The sequence below is a fragment of the Monodelphis domestica genome, chromosome 3 (genome assembly GCF_027887165.1).
Source record: "Monodelphis domestica isolate mMonDom1 chromosome 3, mMonDom1.pri, whole genome shotgun sequence".
Lineage (NCBI taxonomy): Eukaryota > Metazoa > Chordata > Mammalia > Didelphimorphia > Didelphidae > Monodelphis > Monodelphis domestica.
Window position 1 is genome coordinate 98,281,501 of NC_077229.1, and position 16,565 is coordinate 98,298,065.

A 16,565-nucleotide genomic window follows, 5' to 3' on the forward strand; every position below is an offset into this window, starting at 1 on the left:
GAAATTTCACCATTGGGAAATTTCATACTTGAAAAATTCCCTATTGATAGTGGGTCTTGACTATTGGAATGTGAACCCCATTGGCATGGGAGGTTCCTCCTCTTCCCTTCTTAAGATTACTTTAGGACAGAAACATTTTGCTGAACAATGGAAAGGGCTTTGACCTATACGTAAGCATAGAACAGGAAGTTCTTTGAGTCATGATTGATTTTAGAATTGATACAATAGAGATACTTGGAATGACAGAACCAGGTCTTGGAAAATACAATTTTCACCCCACTCAGTCCTAACAGGATTTAGGAAGGGCTGCAGCAAAGGATCAAGATTTAATTATTTGAGAATATGACCTTCAACAGACATGTGCAAAGCCACAGACCTCTGGGCAGTCCTGGGTTAAGCTAGAGCCACCATTGGCACAGGGAAGACATGGACAGTGATTGGTAGATGTGAGAACTGAGGGGAAGGAACTTGGATGGTTTCCTTAAAGATAGGGGGGGGGGGGTCTGAGGACTGAGGGGTGGTTGGTTGGAGAGTTTTTTGCTCTGAGAGGTGGTGCTTTGAGAAGTTTGCTCTGAAGGAAGCTGGAGGTGGAGGCCCTGAGACTGTTTCTCCATTTTGGTCACGTGAGTGATAGGGACTGATCTCTTTTCTTTGCCTCAGCTATCTAAGGGCTTGGGCCTTTTGGCCCAGCCTAAACAGAAGGGGTATTTAAGCCCTATTCCCTTCTCTCCCCTTTCTTTCTCCCTCTCTCTATCTCTAATACCTTTCTTCCTCCTGTTTGTAATTAAACTCCATAAAAGGTTGACTGCTGACTTGAGTTTTCATTTAGGAATTACATAGCTGAATTCCTTGGCGACCTTAAATTAATATATATCAGTCTTTTAAAGTGATTTCCTTGTCACAATTGACACCATCCAACTATGAGCAATGATTATGCCTCTGAGTCATGTCTTTTACTTATTTTTAAAAAATGTTTTATTGACTTTTTTTTTACATTATAGTTATTCCCAGAATCTCTTCCTAGCTATCTGAAATAACAATTAAAAACAAAAAAGAGGAAAAAAATTGGCACAATTGATCAATATATTGAAAAATCCTCAAAACATGTTCAATGAACACCTGTGGACTTCTATGAAGGGATGAGTTGAGGATGTTCTCTCATACTTAAGTCATTCAAATCTTTATAATTTTTTACATTAACTTTTGATTCTTTGGGGGGGGGGTTGTTCTATTTATATTGTTCTAATTATTGTGTTTGCTTGTCTCTCCTTACTTCACTCTGTATCAGTTCATGTAAATCATTCTATGTTTCTCTGTATTCATCATATATCATTTCTTTTTAATAACACCTTCCTTAGAATTAATACTACATATAGGTTTCAAGGCAGAAGGAGTGGTAAGGACTAGGCAATGGGGGATTAAAGTGGCTCGCTCAGGGACAGGTAGGAAATATCTGAAACCAGATTTTAACCCAGGACCTCCCATCTCCAGCTCTGGCTCTATCCACTGAGCAACCCAGCTGCCCCAACATCATTTCTTTTTTTTTTTAAACCTTACCTTCCGTCGTGGAGTCAATACTGTGTATTGGCTCCAAGGCAGAAGAGTGGTAAGGGCTAGGCAATGGGGGTCAAGTGACTTGCCCAGGGTCACACAGCTGGGAAGTGTCTGAGGCCAGATTTGAACCTAGGACCTCCCGTCTCTAGGCCTGGCTCTCAATCCACTGAGCAACCCAGCTGCCCCAACATCATTTCTTATTGCATTCATGTACCATATTTTTTTTAGCCATTCCCCAGCTGACAGGCTTCTTTTTTTCCAATTCTTTTCTATCACTTTCTCCTGGATTCTGTGATTGCTATGTTGAAATACTGTATGTGGGCATTGGTAGTTGCTGTTAAAGCTGCTATTTTTAGTCTCTTAGCTGATTTGGAATGGTACCTAAGTAAATCACATGAGCAATTAGGGATGATTTTCTCTTCTTTGCCTATATTTATGCCTTTGGTCTATTTCTCATAGCTATCACTTACATTCAAGAACTATTAGTTAAGTGGGAAAGGAAGAGCCCTTACTTTGGTATAACATGGTATGATAATTACAGGTTGGACTCTTTTTCTGATTCTAGAATCACTGCATTGTGGGAAGATAGCAGTGGACAGATGTTTCATGCTCACTGGTTCTGTGCTGGGATAGATACTGTCCTTGGGGCAACATCAGATCCTCTGGAGCTCTTCCTGGTAGATGAGTGTGAAGATATGCAGCTCTCTTACATCCATGGCAAAGTGAATGTGATTTATAAAGCTCCCTCAGAAAACTGGTCCATGGAGGTAGGCACGAACCTTGTGACTTAGCTTAGGCTCTCTATCCAAGTATGACATTTAAAAAAGTCTAACTCAATGCATGGAAAAACACCCTCAACTTTTTCTTCCTTAATCTCCAAAACGGGGGGATCAGATATGGAGCTCAAAATGATCGAAGACAATGGCAAAACCTATTTCTACCAGATGTGGTATGATCCAGAGTTTGCAAGATTTATGACGCCCTGAAGGTCGAACCTGCAAAGCGTGAAAAATACAAGTGAGTGGATGGACATTCATGTTGATGTCTAATCAGAGCAATTTTTATTTTCAAAAATTCCCTAAAACAGATGTGATACCCAGATGAATCACGCGGCGGCTAGGGAAGGGGTGGCGGGGGGGGGGGGAGGAAAAGAAAATGATATTTCCAATGAATAATGTATGAAAATGACCAAACAAAATAATGTTTTAAAAACTAAAAAAAAAATTCCCTAAAATCTAGCATACTCTTCCATAAGTAACCCCACCGAGCAATTCCCACTCAGAGGCTTGTCCAACAAATAGGTTGGCTTTCTGTTGGAATTTCTGACTCCAATCTACGTGCTGTCTTATCCAAGCCCCATAAGGAGAGATTAATTTCTCTTCACACAACCACAAGATGCTTCTCCGTGTCATACCTATTTACATATAATTCCTTTCTAGTCATTTCTAGTCATTCCTTTCGGTCATTTCAATAGAAGTATCTAAGAATTGTTTATACTTTTAATTCAGCAATTAGAGGCATTCTCCCCTCATAAAAGGATAGAGGCAGCTAGGTGGCTCAGTAGAAAAAGGAGACAGGAGGTCCTGGGTTCAAATATGGCCTCAAATACTTGCCAGTTGTATGTCCCTGGACAAGTCACTTAACTCCCATTGCTTCGCCCTTACTACTCTTCTGCCTTAGAATCAATACTCTATTTTGATTCTAAGACAGAAGGTAAAGGTTAAAAACAAACAAAAAAAGTATGGGCATTTCTGTTAGTGACCTTCATTGGAGTTGGAAGATATGAGAAGCAATTCTTCCCAAAAGATATTTGGATCCTTAGTCAGAATCCTTTGCTTAACCTGTCAGAATGTCTTTCTCCTCTCTTCCAGGCTCTGTGCAAGCTGTGTCCATCTGTCTGAAATGGAAGAAAGGGAAATCCCCAGAGTGATGGAGCTTTTGGAAGAGCTAGAAGATAGGATAGTCTATGGCCTGGCAATAAAAAGTGGGGTGCAGTACAGGACAGGAGATGGAGTTTTCTTATTTCCTAAGGATTTCTGTAGGTATTCACTTATTCAGTTGATCTGATTGGGTGCCTCTGTGACAGATGATGGGAGAACAGTGGGTCGTAGTACTTATCTCCTATTGGGGATCATTTTGGGACGTAGCATAGCTCATCTTTCCGTATCTTGGGCAGCTCTTATCAAATAGTTTTAGCTACAACATGTAGTCAAAGATAAACTTGAGCAGTTATGGTGCTCTTAAGAACTAGACAATCCTACGTGGCTCTGATTAGAGTTTGTACAAAAAACCAATGGTGAAATTGTTGTATTCAGAGCTTGGGCTTACTTCAGAAAAATGTCACTCAAGATCTGTTCATCTCGGGCAAAGCTTTTATCGGGGTGAGCAGGGAGGCATGGGCAGAAGTGGAGATCCAGTAGTGGTGGGGAGCATTTTATAGAGAAGAAATCAAGGTCCCTCTGCTCCCTCCCTTAGGATGGGCTTAAGGAGATGGATAGGTACCCCTGGGAAGGTGGGAACAAATGGAATTTCTCCTGATGGCTGTTCATTGGAGGGATGTCTTGATGACCAGGGCCCAGTCCCCATAAATCTGCCGATGCCATTTGGGGCCTGACTTAGGGGTCCCCACCCCCTTAAAATTAAGCAGCAGGATGAAAATCTCAATCCTTTCTATTGATTATATAGTAATATAATCTATTATCCAGGATTGTGAAGCTCAAATGAGATAATGTAAAGTGATTAGCACAGTGTTGAGCACATAGTGATGTGTGTGTATATATATATATACATATATATAATATATTACATATATATATATTAGCTACTAGCTATCATGCAACAGTTTTTCACACACATGAATTAAATCATTCTTGGTTATCTGGAAGGACGTGTCTGCCTTACCTTCCATCTTAGAATCAATACTGCCTGTTGGTTCCAATGCAGAAGAGTGGTAAGGGCTAGGCAATGGGGGTCAAGTGACTTGCTCAGGGTCACACAGCTGGGAAGTGTCTGAGGCCATATTTGAACCCAGGACCTTCCCTCTCTAGGCTGGGCTCTTAATCCACGGAGCCACCCAGCTGTCTTGAGACCCAGTAAATTCTTGCTGAGATAGATTGTCTTTGAAACCTAAAGGAAATGAGTTTCTTTTAAGTAAGATGAAAGGTTTATTCTATCAATACATCATCAGTTCTTTGAGGGCAGTTTGTCTTTTATCTGCCTCTTTGTATTTTACATCCTTAGCACTGCTTAATAAAATGCTCATTGACTGACCAGCTAAACAGGTTGTGTGAAGTCTTAACGAGTTCCTCAAGTAGGGAGACTACTTAGGAATTTTAAAAATTCTGAGTTAAGTTGACATTTGTGCCACTGAGTCCAGTCTGAGTGGAGAGATCAGCAAAGTTCCCTCTATGAGGATTACCTCCAAAATTCAGAAAATGGCCTGGCTTGGCTGATGGACCTTGGCCAAGTCAGTACAATCAAGGCCAAGTCTCTGAAGAGGGGCAAACAGTCACTGCTAGGCCTCTACCCTGGGAAAGCACTAATAAGCTATTCTGACCATTGCCTTGAAACTAGACAATGACGTCAGTGCATGGAGTATAAATAATTAAGTCTGTCTAATAAAATAGCCCAGCTGTGAGACCTTGGGCAGATCAGTCACTTAATCCCAATTGCCTCTGCCTTGGAATTAAAGTTTAGTATTCTGTCTAAGACAGAAGGTAAAGGTTTTAGAAAAGGACAGTATTTTATTTTAATCATGCTAGATAAAACTTTCTTATTCTCTGCAGCTTCAAACCTCCACCTCTAGCCAAGAGATTGAAAGAGACGGTGAATGAGGAACAATATCCAGAGTTCGATCAGAAATAGTCAGAATACGCTAAAGGCAGCAACCAGAATGCTCCCAAGCCATATTGCATTGGCAGCATCAAAGAAATATTCTGTGACAAAAAAAGCAATGGAGAAGACATCAAACTCAGAATTAACAAATTCTACCAGTAGGCAGTAGCTATCAATCTTTCCTTCTCCAATTCTAAATAGATTTTATTTTCCAGAATTTTATTCTCCAACAGTAAAATATCTATTCTTCTCCAGTATTGATAAAGTATGATATTGCTCATTTTTCTCCCTTTGCACACATTAAAGTATTTTGAATGGCCAGATTTAAATGTTACTTTTAAACTGCTACTGTCTTGGCCACAAATTTGAATCCTTCAATTTCTGGAAATCTGTGTGGAATATACTTTCTTTGTATTGTTTAGTTGATCTCTTCCAATGGTAGGTCCAGAAGAAGCACCTCCAGATGGACTCTGGTACAGCTTTGTCACCATGGGTTGAAACCCTCTAATTCTGATGTACAAATTCTTCCTTCTAAGCAGTCTAGTTGATCCTGCCAGTTGATTATTTTATTATATTTGTCAAGGACATTCTGTTTGTCTTTTTCCTCAATTTTGCCTTGAAGTTTCTCATCCAGTACAGTAGCATTCATGTTGGTTTTTTTTAACTAAACCCTATCTGTCTTAGAATCATTACCAAATATTGGTTCCAAGGCAGAAGAATGGTATGGGTTAGGCAATTGGGGTTAAATGACTTGTCCAGGGTTACACAGCTAGGAAGTGTCTGGAGCCAGATTTTGAACCCAAAACCTGCCTCCAGACCTGGCTTCTCTATACCTTGAGTGATCTGGCTGCCCTAGGACCTTTCATAGTTGTATAATTAGAAAAATTTGGACTCCGTCTCCCAGAATTCTTTCCTTGTCCCAAAATTCCTTTTCCCTTCATTCACGTTTGCGTTTGTTACATGTGTATATAATTGTGTAGCTCCTCCCTCTCTTTTTCCCATGGACAAGGTTGGGTGAGCTCTTTCTCTAGCCTTTTATTTTCCTTTTTGATTCAAGGTATTATTAATAAATCTTATTATATTTAATACTTGGAGTATTTCAGATATTAATTTTAAAATTTACATGGTGAATGTTTAAGATTCAAGGGAATTCTCAGAAGACACTTTGTCTCTCTACTCCTCATCTTCAGGCTTTTAATTTTTCAGCCTCTTGAACTTCACTCAATGTGGTCTTTGCTCAGACATGGTGATGGTGGATTTACTCTCCTTACCTGTGCTTTTATCCGGAGCAGAAACATTGAGGGTGCCATTTGGATCAATGTCAAATGCTACTTCAATCTGGGAGATTAAACTTGACAAGAAAGTTGCTTTACTTTTATTGCATTCTCACCTTCATAAATCTGCATGAGCATGTGGGCAAAGGTCTGTCTTCTTGGTGGAGATGGTGGTAATTGCATGTGAGCACAACTGTCCTAACTCCACCAGAAGTTTCAGTTCCAAGCAAAAAAGGAATGATGTCTAACAGCAGCAAGTCCTGCACCTTCTCAGATTTATCTCTGGACAAGATGGCGGGCTGCACAGCTGCACCAAGGCAGACTTGCCCTGGGTCACATGGTATTTATCAGAGGCTAGGCTCTGAACCTCATCCTTCATAATATTATCTTTTCCCAGATTATATGTAGATACAATTTTTAATTGTTTTGACATTTTGCTATCCGTGTTCTCTCTCCCCATGCTTCCTCTCCCCACTCCCTGAGAAGGCAGGCAATATAATATAGATTATACAATGTGCTACCATGCAGTATGTATTTCTATGTTCATCATGTTGTGAAAGGCATATCATTTATATTAGAAAAAAACTCAAAGTGAAAAATGGTCAGCTTCAATTTGTATTCCTTTCATAGCTTATGTCCTGTTTTCCTGTGACATGAGCAGGGTTCTCAGTTCCTATATGAGGTCTCAGGGAAACAAATGCATAATAAAGACAAACCTTGTCACCTCACAGAAAATATAGAAGGCACAAGACTTAAGGAAGTCATAGACAGATAGGATAAATTCCAAATATTCACAGAAGAGAATAAACTCTCCTCAGAAGGAAACTCAGTTTGGGGTGGCCACCAGGGCAACATAATAGGCATTCTTCTTTTTTAAATTCAAAGATATTTTATTTTCCCAATTACATATAATTGTCAACATAGTTTTCCAAAATTATCAGATCCAAATTGTCTCCTTTCCTCCCAGCATCTCAGAGATGGTAAGCAATTTGGTCTGGGTTATACATAGATTGCCATGTAAGATATTCTTCCATATTGGTTTTGTAAGAGAATACTCATAGAACCAAAACCCCAGAATAAAACCATAAATAAACTAATGTGGAGATAGCATGCTTTGATCTGCACCTGACTCTTAACAGTTCTCTCTCTGGAAGCAGATAGCAACTTTCTCAAATTGTCTCAGATCATTGTATTACTGAGAATAGTGAAGTCCTTCACAGTTGATCATTGTACAATATTGCAGTTATTGTGTACAAATGTTCTGGTTCTGCTTATTTTGCTCTACATCAGTTCATGCAGATCTTTACAACTTTTTCTGAAATCATCCTGCTTATCATTTCTTATAGCACAATATTATTCCATTACCAACTTATATCCTAATTTGTTCAGCCATTCCTTAATTGACATCCCCATCATTTCCAATTTCTTTGTTACCACAAAAAGAACTGCTATAAATATTTTTGCACAAATAGATCCCTTCCCCTTTTTTATGATCTCTTTGGTATACAGACCCAATTGTGGTACTGCTGGATCAAAGGGTATGAATTGTTTTATCTCTTGGGCATAGTTCCAAAATTCCTTCTAGAATCACTGGATTAGTTCACAACTCCACCAACAATGCATCAGTGTCCCTATTTTGCCATATTCCCACCAACATTTACCACTTTAGTGCCATATTGGCCAGTCTAATAGGTGAGAGGTAGTACCTCAGCACTTTTTAAATTTGCATTTCTCTAAGAGTGACAGAATATTTTTATATGATTATTAATAGCTTTGATTTATTCATCTGAAAATTGCTTGTTCATATCCTTTGACCATTTGTCAATTGGGGAATAGCTTGTATTCTTATAAATTTGACTTAGTTCTCTATAAATTTGAGAAATTAGACCTTTATCAGTGACATTTGTTATAAAACAATTTTTTCACTAATCCTGCTTGCATTAGTTTTGTTTGTACAAAAGCCTTTTTAATATAATCAAAATTATTCACTTTGCATCTCATCTATCTCTCATCTCATCTCTCTATCTTTTTGTTTGGTCAAAAATTCTTTCCTTCTCTGAAGATCTGCCAAGTAAAGTAGTCTGTGTTCCTTAACCTAGTTATGGTTATATTCTTCATATCTAAGTCATATATCCATTCTGACCCTATCTTGGTATAGGGTGTGAGATAGTTGTCCAAACCCAGCTTCTATCATACTGTTTTCCAGTTTTCCCAGTAGTTCTTGTTAGGGTGAGTTCTTAAATCCAAAGACCCCAGATTTAGGAATATCAAAGTCTAGGTTGCTAAGGTCATTGACCCCTGCACGTGGTATATCTCATCTCCTCCATCAATCTACCATTCTATTCCTTAGCCAGTATCAGATTGCTCTGATGATTGCTGCTCTATAGTACAGTTTGAGATCTGATAGGTATTCTTTCTTAAGACACATACCCTCGTTTCATGTAAAGAAGATCCTTTTGTCAGGAACCACTTTTTGGTTACTGACCAAACATTTCTCTAGACATAGATCTTCAATTTTCCTACTCCAATAAATGTAAGGTCTAAAAATACAAGAAACTGATTTTTATGAGGGGGTAGAATCTAGGCTTGAGAATTCATAGGAATGGTGAATTTCCTAAATAGAAGTTTGCTGTACCAATACAGAGCTACAACTCATCAGGAATTGAGGTAAGAGCAAAGCTCATACCTAGATCTTTTTTTTTTTTTAAACCCTGACCTTCCATCTTGGAATCAATACTGTGTATTGGTTCCAAGACGAGAGTGATAAGGGCTAAGAAATGGGGGTCAAGTGACTTGCCCAGGGTCACACAGCTGGGAAGTGTCTGAGGCCAGATTTGAGCCCAGGACCTCCCATCTCTGGGCCTGACTCTCAATCCACTGAGCCACCCAGCTGCCCCCATACCTAGATCTCCTTAACTCCCAGGCTGGCATTAATTTTTGGTGTCCTTATTGATCTTGACTTGTTACTCTCTCTTATTTGGTCAATTTGGTAGAAATGGTGCATTTCTTTGTCTTCTGTGCCCAGACCGGCCAGTGTGGCATTGCTCGGACAAGGAGAGCCATCATACTGGCTGCAGCCCCAGGCAAGAAACTCCCCAAGTTTCCGGAGCCCCTGCATAGATTTGCACCCGAGCCTGCCCGCTCACTGTATTGGTGAATAAGAAGAGATTCGTTAGCAATATCACAAGGTAAAGGCAATCAGAACTAATGCCTCTTCCCTCTAGGAATGAATTTCCCAAACTAAGGGTGAAAAGTTCTTCAAGTTTGAGCCTTGCCGGGTGGACAGTTGTCAGGGGGGGTAGATTGGAAGTCCTAGCAAAAAAGTAGCCAAGGGTTTGGGGATGGAGAGAGGAGAGTTAGACATGATCTAGAATGGTAGAAAGACACTAAACACTGCTATGCACGCTACAAAAGTAGAAGTCCTTTGCTCTAAAGTTAGCTGGAACCAGTCTGATTTGGTAGCATTTGTCTTCAATTCTTAGTTGAAGCCTTGGAAAGCGAAGGAAAAAATCTAGAATGTTTATAAGGGCCACACTGTAACAATGGAGAGTAACTAGGTATGGTAGTGGATTGTTCCACCTGAAGTGTGACCCTGGGCAAGTCGTTTAACCTTTTCTTCAGTTTCCTCATCTGTGAAATGGGGATGATTGTGTTTACCTCTCAGGACTGTTCAGATCTCATCTTTGTAAAGTGTTTAACACTGCGCTGAGCACATTTTAACTGTTATTTTGGCTCTGATACTTCTTGGCACACGTATCAAATGAATAATAATTGATTAAGTGTCTACTAGGTGATGGGCACTCGATGAAGTGTGAGGGATACCAAAAGGAGGGGAGAGTCTCTTCAAGGATCTTACGACCTAAAGGCCGAACCAGCCCTGAAGTGGTTCCCTTTCTTTCAGGCAATGTTCTGCTCCATTTCAAACTTACTGTGTATGACGCAATGTCAGACCTTCCAGATATCAAGAATGATGCCTCAGAAGAAGAGATGGCTTAGGAGGGGGAGCCCAAGTGTTGGTTCCAGAGACAGATAAGGGGCCCCAAAGATCAGTTTATCGTCGGGGACCACGTGTGTAAGGTCATGTGATCTCATGGGACTCTTTCATGTGGCCTCACAATCCAGGTCAGTGGCTAGACTTCAACATGTCCTTTATGATCTTCCAATATATTGACTGGCTTCTTTGGCCATCTAGTTAGATTCAGAGTCAAATTTGGAGAAGATCTCACCAATCCTCCAACCTAAGTCATACTTGAAAAAATAACCCCTGGAGCAGGGATTCTTCACCTGGGGATCCATGGACCTGGATGGGGGTAAAATGACATCTTTATTTCCATTGAATGTATTTCCTTTAATCCTATGTATTTTATTCTATGCGTTTAAAAACATCCTTCTGTGGGAACAGCCAGGTAGTGTAAAGATTAAAATTTAGGGGAGACTGAGGCATCTGAGGCAGATAGAAATTAGTTTCTCTCTGCAAGGAGTATTATATTTTTTAGAGGTTTATTAAAGGTTAAGGATTAAAGAAAATACAGGATAAGAAACACGTGTCCAGGCCATAGAGTGGCCTAGACACAACCTCCCCTCCATTATGAAAAAAAAAAAAACTACGCCTGCCCCAAAATGGAAGTCCAAGAGCCAAGAGCCCTCAAAAGCCTTTGAATCAGCTTAAATACCTTCTCGATCTCAGCCCAGGTGAGATTACAAGGCATTCTGGGGAAGTAGAGCAAGGAATTGTGGGGATTGTAGTCCTGTATTCGAGTCTATTTTTTACATTTCTCCATGTAATCATTTTGGAAAAAATTAATTTTTCCCCAAAAGGATCATAAATACATAATCAACTTAAAAGATTACAATAATGTGAGGATAAGAGAAAAAAAAGAATAAAAACAATAATTGCTGAACGCATTGACAAAAAGCCCTTTAGGGGGCAGTCCCCTTTGGCATGAAAGTATACATACAAATAAATGTTCAATCAACCACACCCAAAGTTCAATTTGATCTTGTGCAGCTTGTGGTCTGGAGGCTTCTTCATGGTGGCTTCTCCAACAGTTCAGTTCTGGATTCAGAGAGGTAGCATCTTCTTTACCTAAAATTCTTCTCAAAAAGAATTTAAACTTTGCAATTTACAATAATATTTTTTACATTAGCCCCCTGGGATAGAGTGCCAATTTGGGTTCAGATGGAATGCTGGGCCCTGTTCCTCCCCATATCCCGCCCCCCTCCAGCCCCCCCACAGAGTACCATGCCCCTCCCTCCCACCAAGTACTGGGCATACCCTGGCCTCCCCTTACCCCACACAGGGGAGGGAGGAAGTGTTCCCATTAGGCTGCTGTACCAGAGAAGTGAGGAATGTTCCCAGCAAGTGTAGAGAGGGGGAAGGGAGTGGCCCAAGCTCTCTGCCCCCACTCCTTGCAATGTGGCATGTGAGCCACCCACCTTATCCCCAGTGTGCTCCCATTGGGCTGCTGGGTGGGGATATATGTGTGAAAAAATCAGACATGCTGAGGAGGGGGAGAGGGGAGTCCCTCTGTCTTTCTAGTAATGAAATCTGATGTGGGTGGTGGTGGTGTACCCACAGAGAGTGCTCTGCATACCATCTTGGGCACCTGTGTTCACTATCACCAGTCTGAGCTGATCTCAGCTTTCCTTCACCTACAAAAACAGAACAACTTGGAGGTCTTGAAGATCCAGGGTCAAATTTCCCTCATTCTGAAGCTTATTGGTCATAATCCTAGCCATAGCACCTATCTCAGGCAGCTTCCCTGGCAAGCGAAGTCAGACTAGTTTTGATGGCCTTTAGTAAAGGAAGTTCCACACTGACACTGGCCAAAATTTCATCCTTTTGTCTTTATAGAATATTATGATCTTTGTCCCAATGGAAATCCCTGTCACAGAGTATCTTCTCCAAAAGCTTTGTAGTAGTTAAATGCTGATTCTGCTTTTTGGTCATTGTGTTATAGGAAGAGTTATTGGGAGTCTTATTTTTCCCGATTGTCCTTTCATGCTTTCTAATGAAAGAAAAACTTGGGGGGCTGATAGCATGGGTACCTCTGTCCACAGGGTTGAGTATTTCACCCAGAACAGCACTAAACAGTGAGCATACGGGAGTGTGCCCAGTCCCAAGGATTCCCAGATTCCTACAGATTGTGTGGTTATATTTCCGATAAACATAAACAGGTCAGTATTAGCTTCCTATGGCTTTTTTATTGGATGGAGAACATATTTCTGAAATTATCAGACAGCTTTTCATTAGGAACTATGTTATTACTTAGTGCAGTTGACCCTTGACCAACATAAAATGCTCTCTTGCCAAATGAATACCTGATATAAATTGCATTTGCCTTTCCCACTAGAAGAGCCTGAGCTGCTGTGAAGTCTCTTAAGATCCATTCAAAAGCAACCTAGGGAATGGAATGAAAATTCTCCTTTGGGGTGGAATAGCACCCTGATTCAAGTCCTCTGAGAGTGTGCTGAAAGTCCAGGTGTTCACAGGACCCTATTGCACAAAACCAAGGTCTCTTCTTCCTTCTGTGCAGGTGAGTAATGCAGTGCCTCCACCCCTCCCCAAAGCCATAGGCCTGGAGATCAAGCTCTGTGTGTTGGCCAAACTGAAAGAGAATGCCACAGGTAGGTCTCAGTATGGCAAGAAGGCTTTCTGGTGTGTGAGATGGTTATGTGCTGTTATGTTTTAGGATAGTGTGTGGTGGCTCAGTTGTCTTTTTCTCTCCCTATTTCTCAATGAGCCTAAACTCAGACTGTAGGTGATTGGTGGGAAATCACTTGGGAGAGTCCCTCTTCTGGGTGGGCTTCCTTAATTGGGTGTCAGGTGCTAAGTAAAGATTGAGGATTCCAACACTCTGCTGTGTCTAAGAGCAGCTACAATAGAGGGCTCTTGGCTCTATTTGAGAGAAAGAGAGGGAGGGAGAGGGAGAGATCATTACCAACTTATTTGCTCTCTCTATTAGAATTTCCACAGATTTAAAGGATTGTTACTAATTCCAGACAGTTCAACTCAGTTGTCACATTTGGCAGTTACAATACTGTGCTGTCCATTTCTATTCAAATATGTCTTCAACTTGTTTCTCTTCAGAAAAAATCAAACAAGAAAATTTTGAGTCCACGGATTAGCCTTTGCATCTCCCATCATCTTCCTTTCTGGTACCAGGATCTCCAACATGCACTGACTTGTTTTTTTGAACATGCTGAAATCTGTTTTTGTTCAGCTGTCCTTGTGAACAGTGTTTATCTCCTTGGCTGACATTGAGCTGTTTTGTGATGTTCAGATCAGTAAATGATTATTAGTTGATCAAACTGTGCAGTGCCCTTTGTGCATTCTGGATTTTTAAATGTTTTTATTATGCATTGTATTAAATAATCTACCACTTATGCAAGTGGAAATCAATACTTTATGTAGTTTTTAATGTCATATTTCTTCAAATAAATCTCTCCTATAAATTATCCTGTATCATTCCTGTTTCCTGTGGTACTAAAAGTTATTTCTAGCTTTGCTCATTTGATTGACTTTTGATCCTCAAAGGAAATGATTTTTTTTTCTCTAGCTGCTATGAAATGATTGTGAGGAAGCATAGTTTTGGGGTATTTTCCTCTCATTCCTGCATTTGATATCTTGGTCTCCTTCAATTGCCCCCTGACTAGATCTTTATCTGCTAATTATTATCAATATCTGTAAACCTTAAACTTTCTTAGACTTATAAATGTTGGAAATTTCACCATTGGGAAATTTCATACTTGAAAAATTTCCTACTGATAGTCTATTGGAATGTGAACCCCCTTGGCATGGGAGGGTCATTCTGCTCCCTACTTAAGATTTCTTTAGGACAGAAACCTTTTGCTGAATAATGGAAAGGGCTTTGACCTATGCTTAAGCATAGAACAGGAAGTTCTTTGAGTTATGATTGATTTTAGAATTGATACAATAGAGATACTTGGAATGACAGAACCAGGTCTTGGAAATTACAATCTCCACCCTACTCAGTCCTAACAGGATTTAGGAAGGGCTGCAGCATAGATCAAAATTTAATTATTCCAATCTCTACCCTACTCAGGGTAACAGGATTTAGGAAGGGCTGCAGCAAAGGATCAAGATTTAATTATTTGAGAATATGACCTTCAACAGACATGTGCAAAGCCACAGACCTCTGGGCGGTCCTGGGTTAAGCTAGAGCCACCATTGGCACAGGGAAGACATGGACAGTGATTGGTAGATGTGAGAACTGAGGGGAGGGAACTTGGATGGTTTCCTTAAAGCTAGTGGGGTCTGAGGACTAGGGAAGTTTTTGGAGAGGTTTTGCTCTGAGAGGTTGTGCTCTGAGAAGCTTGCTCTGAAGGAGGCTGGAGGTGGAGGCCCCTGAGACTGTTTTTCCATTTTGGTCACGTGAGTGATAGAGACTGATCTCTTTTCTTTGGCCCAGCCTAAACAGAGGGGGTATTTAAGCCCTATTCCCTTCTCTCCCCTTTCTCTCTCTCTCTCTCTCTCTCTCTCTCTCTCTCTCTCTCTCTCTCTCTCTCTCAGTCTTTCTCTCTCTCTCTCTCTCATACCTTTCTTCCTCTTGTTTGTAATTAAAAACTCCATAAAAGGTTGACTGCTGACTTGAGTTTTCATTTAGGAATTACATAGCTGAATTCCTTGGCGACCTTAAATTAATATATATCAGTCTTTTAAAGTGATTTCCTTGTCACATATCTTAGGCAAGTCATTTAGAATCACAGATTTAGAAAGGTCCTTGAAAATTGTAGGTTAACCCTGACTGATGAATGATCCTCTCATCATTATCCTTGACAAGTTTAAGTCCCTGTCTGAATAACTTTAGTGCCATCGAATGACAGTCCATTTTTAGAATCAAATTTGCTTTGGTTTCCCATTTTATGAAATATATAAACAGGCCAGGTTGTAATTGAAAACAAACTCCAATGATAATTCACATGAACCACTCAGAACTCCCAAGAACATTCTTCCAGTCCGATTTGCAGAGTGAGAAAGGATGGACTTCATTTCCTCTTACCCTTCACAGCACAAATCTAGCCTGTGGCATTCATGGGCCATTTTCCAGCTTCTGCTAAGAGATCTCTGATAGGGATGGGAAGGGGTTTTAGTTAATACTTGAAGGCTTATAGAACATGAACCCTCTGAAAACTCTTGTAGATGAGGAAAGTTGCCTGAAGGTTTGGGAAGATGTGCCTAATGTCAAGTTTAATTACCTATAAGTGGTCTTTTTTGGTTGTATTTTTACCTTTAATTTCTTTTTATTATTTTTTACCTTTACCACCTATTTTAGACTTGAAACTAGCCTGGCTCTATCCACCAAGCCACAAGCATTTGTTAAGTGCCTATTCTTTGTAAGTGCCAGGCTGTCAAGGTGCAATTAATTTAAGACAAAGTGAAACTAGACCTTCCCCAAAGGCATGGGCAGGGAAGGGAGGGAGAGTAGTGGGCCAAGGGAGCAGGGTGTAAATGTGTTGTTTTCAAAAAAGTGCTAGCTGCCTAAAAGAGGGAGAGTGAATGACTAGAGATCAGGAACACTTCCATCAACAGCACCCAATAATCCTGAAGGCAGCTAAAGATTCTCAGAGGTATAAGTGAGGAGGGAATCCATTCTAGTGGGGGGGGGGGTGAGTGGGGGGAAGATAACCTTTATGGTAGACAGGGAGAGGGGCCACTAGGTTGCTCAGTGGAGAGTCAGGCTTAGAGACCGGAGGTCCTGGGGTCAAACCTGGCCTCAGATATCATGAATCTGGACAGAAAGTACAGGAGTGCTGATGTTGATGATAATGAGTTTTGAAGGACACAACACTATCATAATTATTTTTTTCATGCATTAACATCTAAATCCAATTGGAAGTGATCTCCAGCAATGCATTGTCAACATGGAATTTAGGAATCCC

General features: G+C 40.4%; 1 protein-coding gene across 1 annotated transcript in view; it reads left to right on the forward strand.

Moving 5' to 3' along the window:
- LOC100619432 (DNA (cytosine-5)-methyltransferase 1-like) overlaps positions 1–16,565 on the forward strand; it is a 68,795-nt gene that overhangs the window by 23,766 nt on the left and 28,464 nt on the right. The window contains 6 exon segments of the mRNA XM_056821001.1: positions 2,120–2,334; positions 2,446–2,535; positions 2,538–2,571; positions 3,426–3,592; positions 4,695–4,704; positions 5,340–5,546. Coding sequence (XP_056676979.1) covers positions 2,120–2,334; positions 2,446–2,535; positions 2,538–2,571; positions 3,426–3,592; positions 4,695–4,704; positions 5,340–5,546 — 723 coding nt within the window.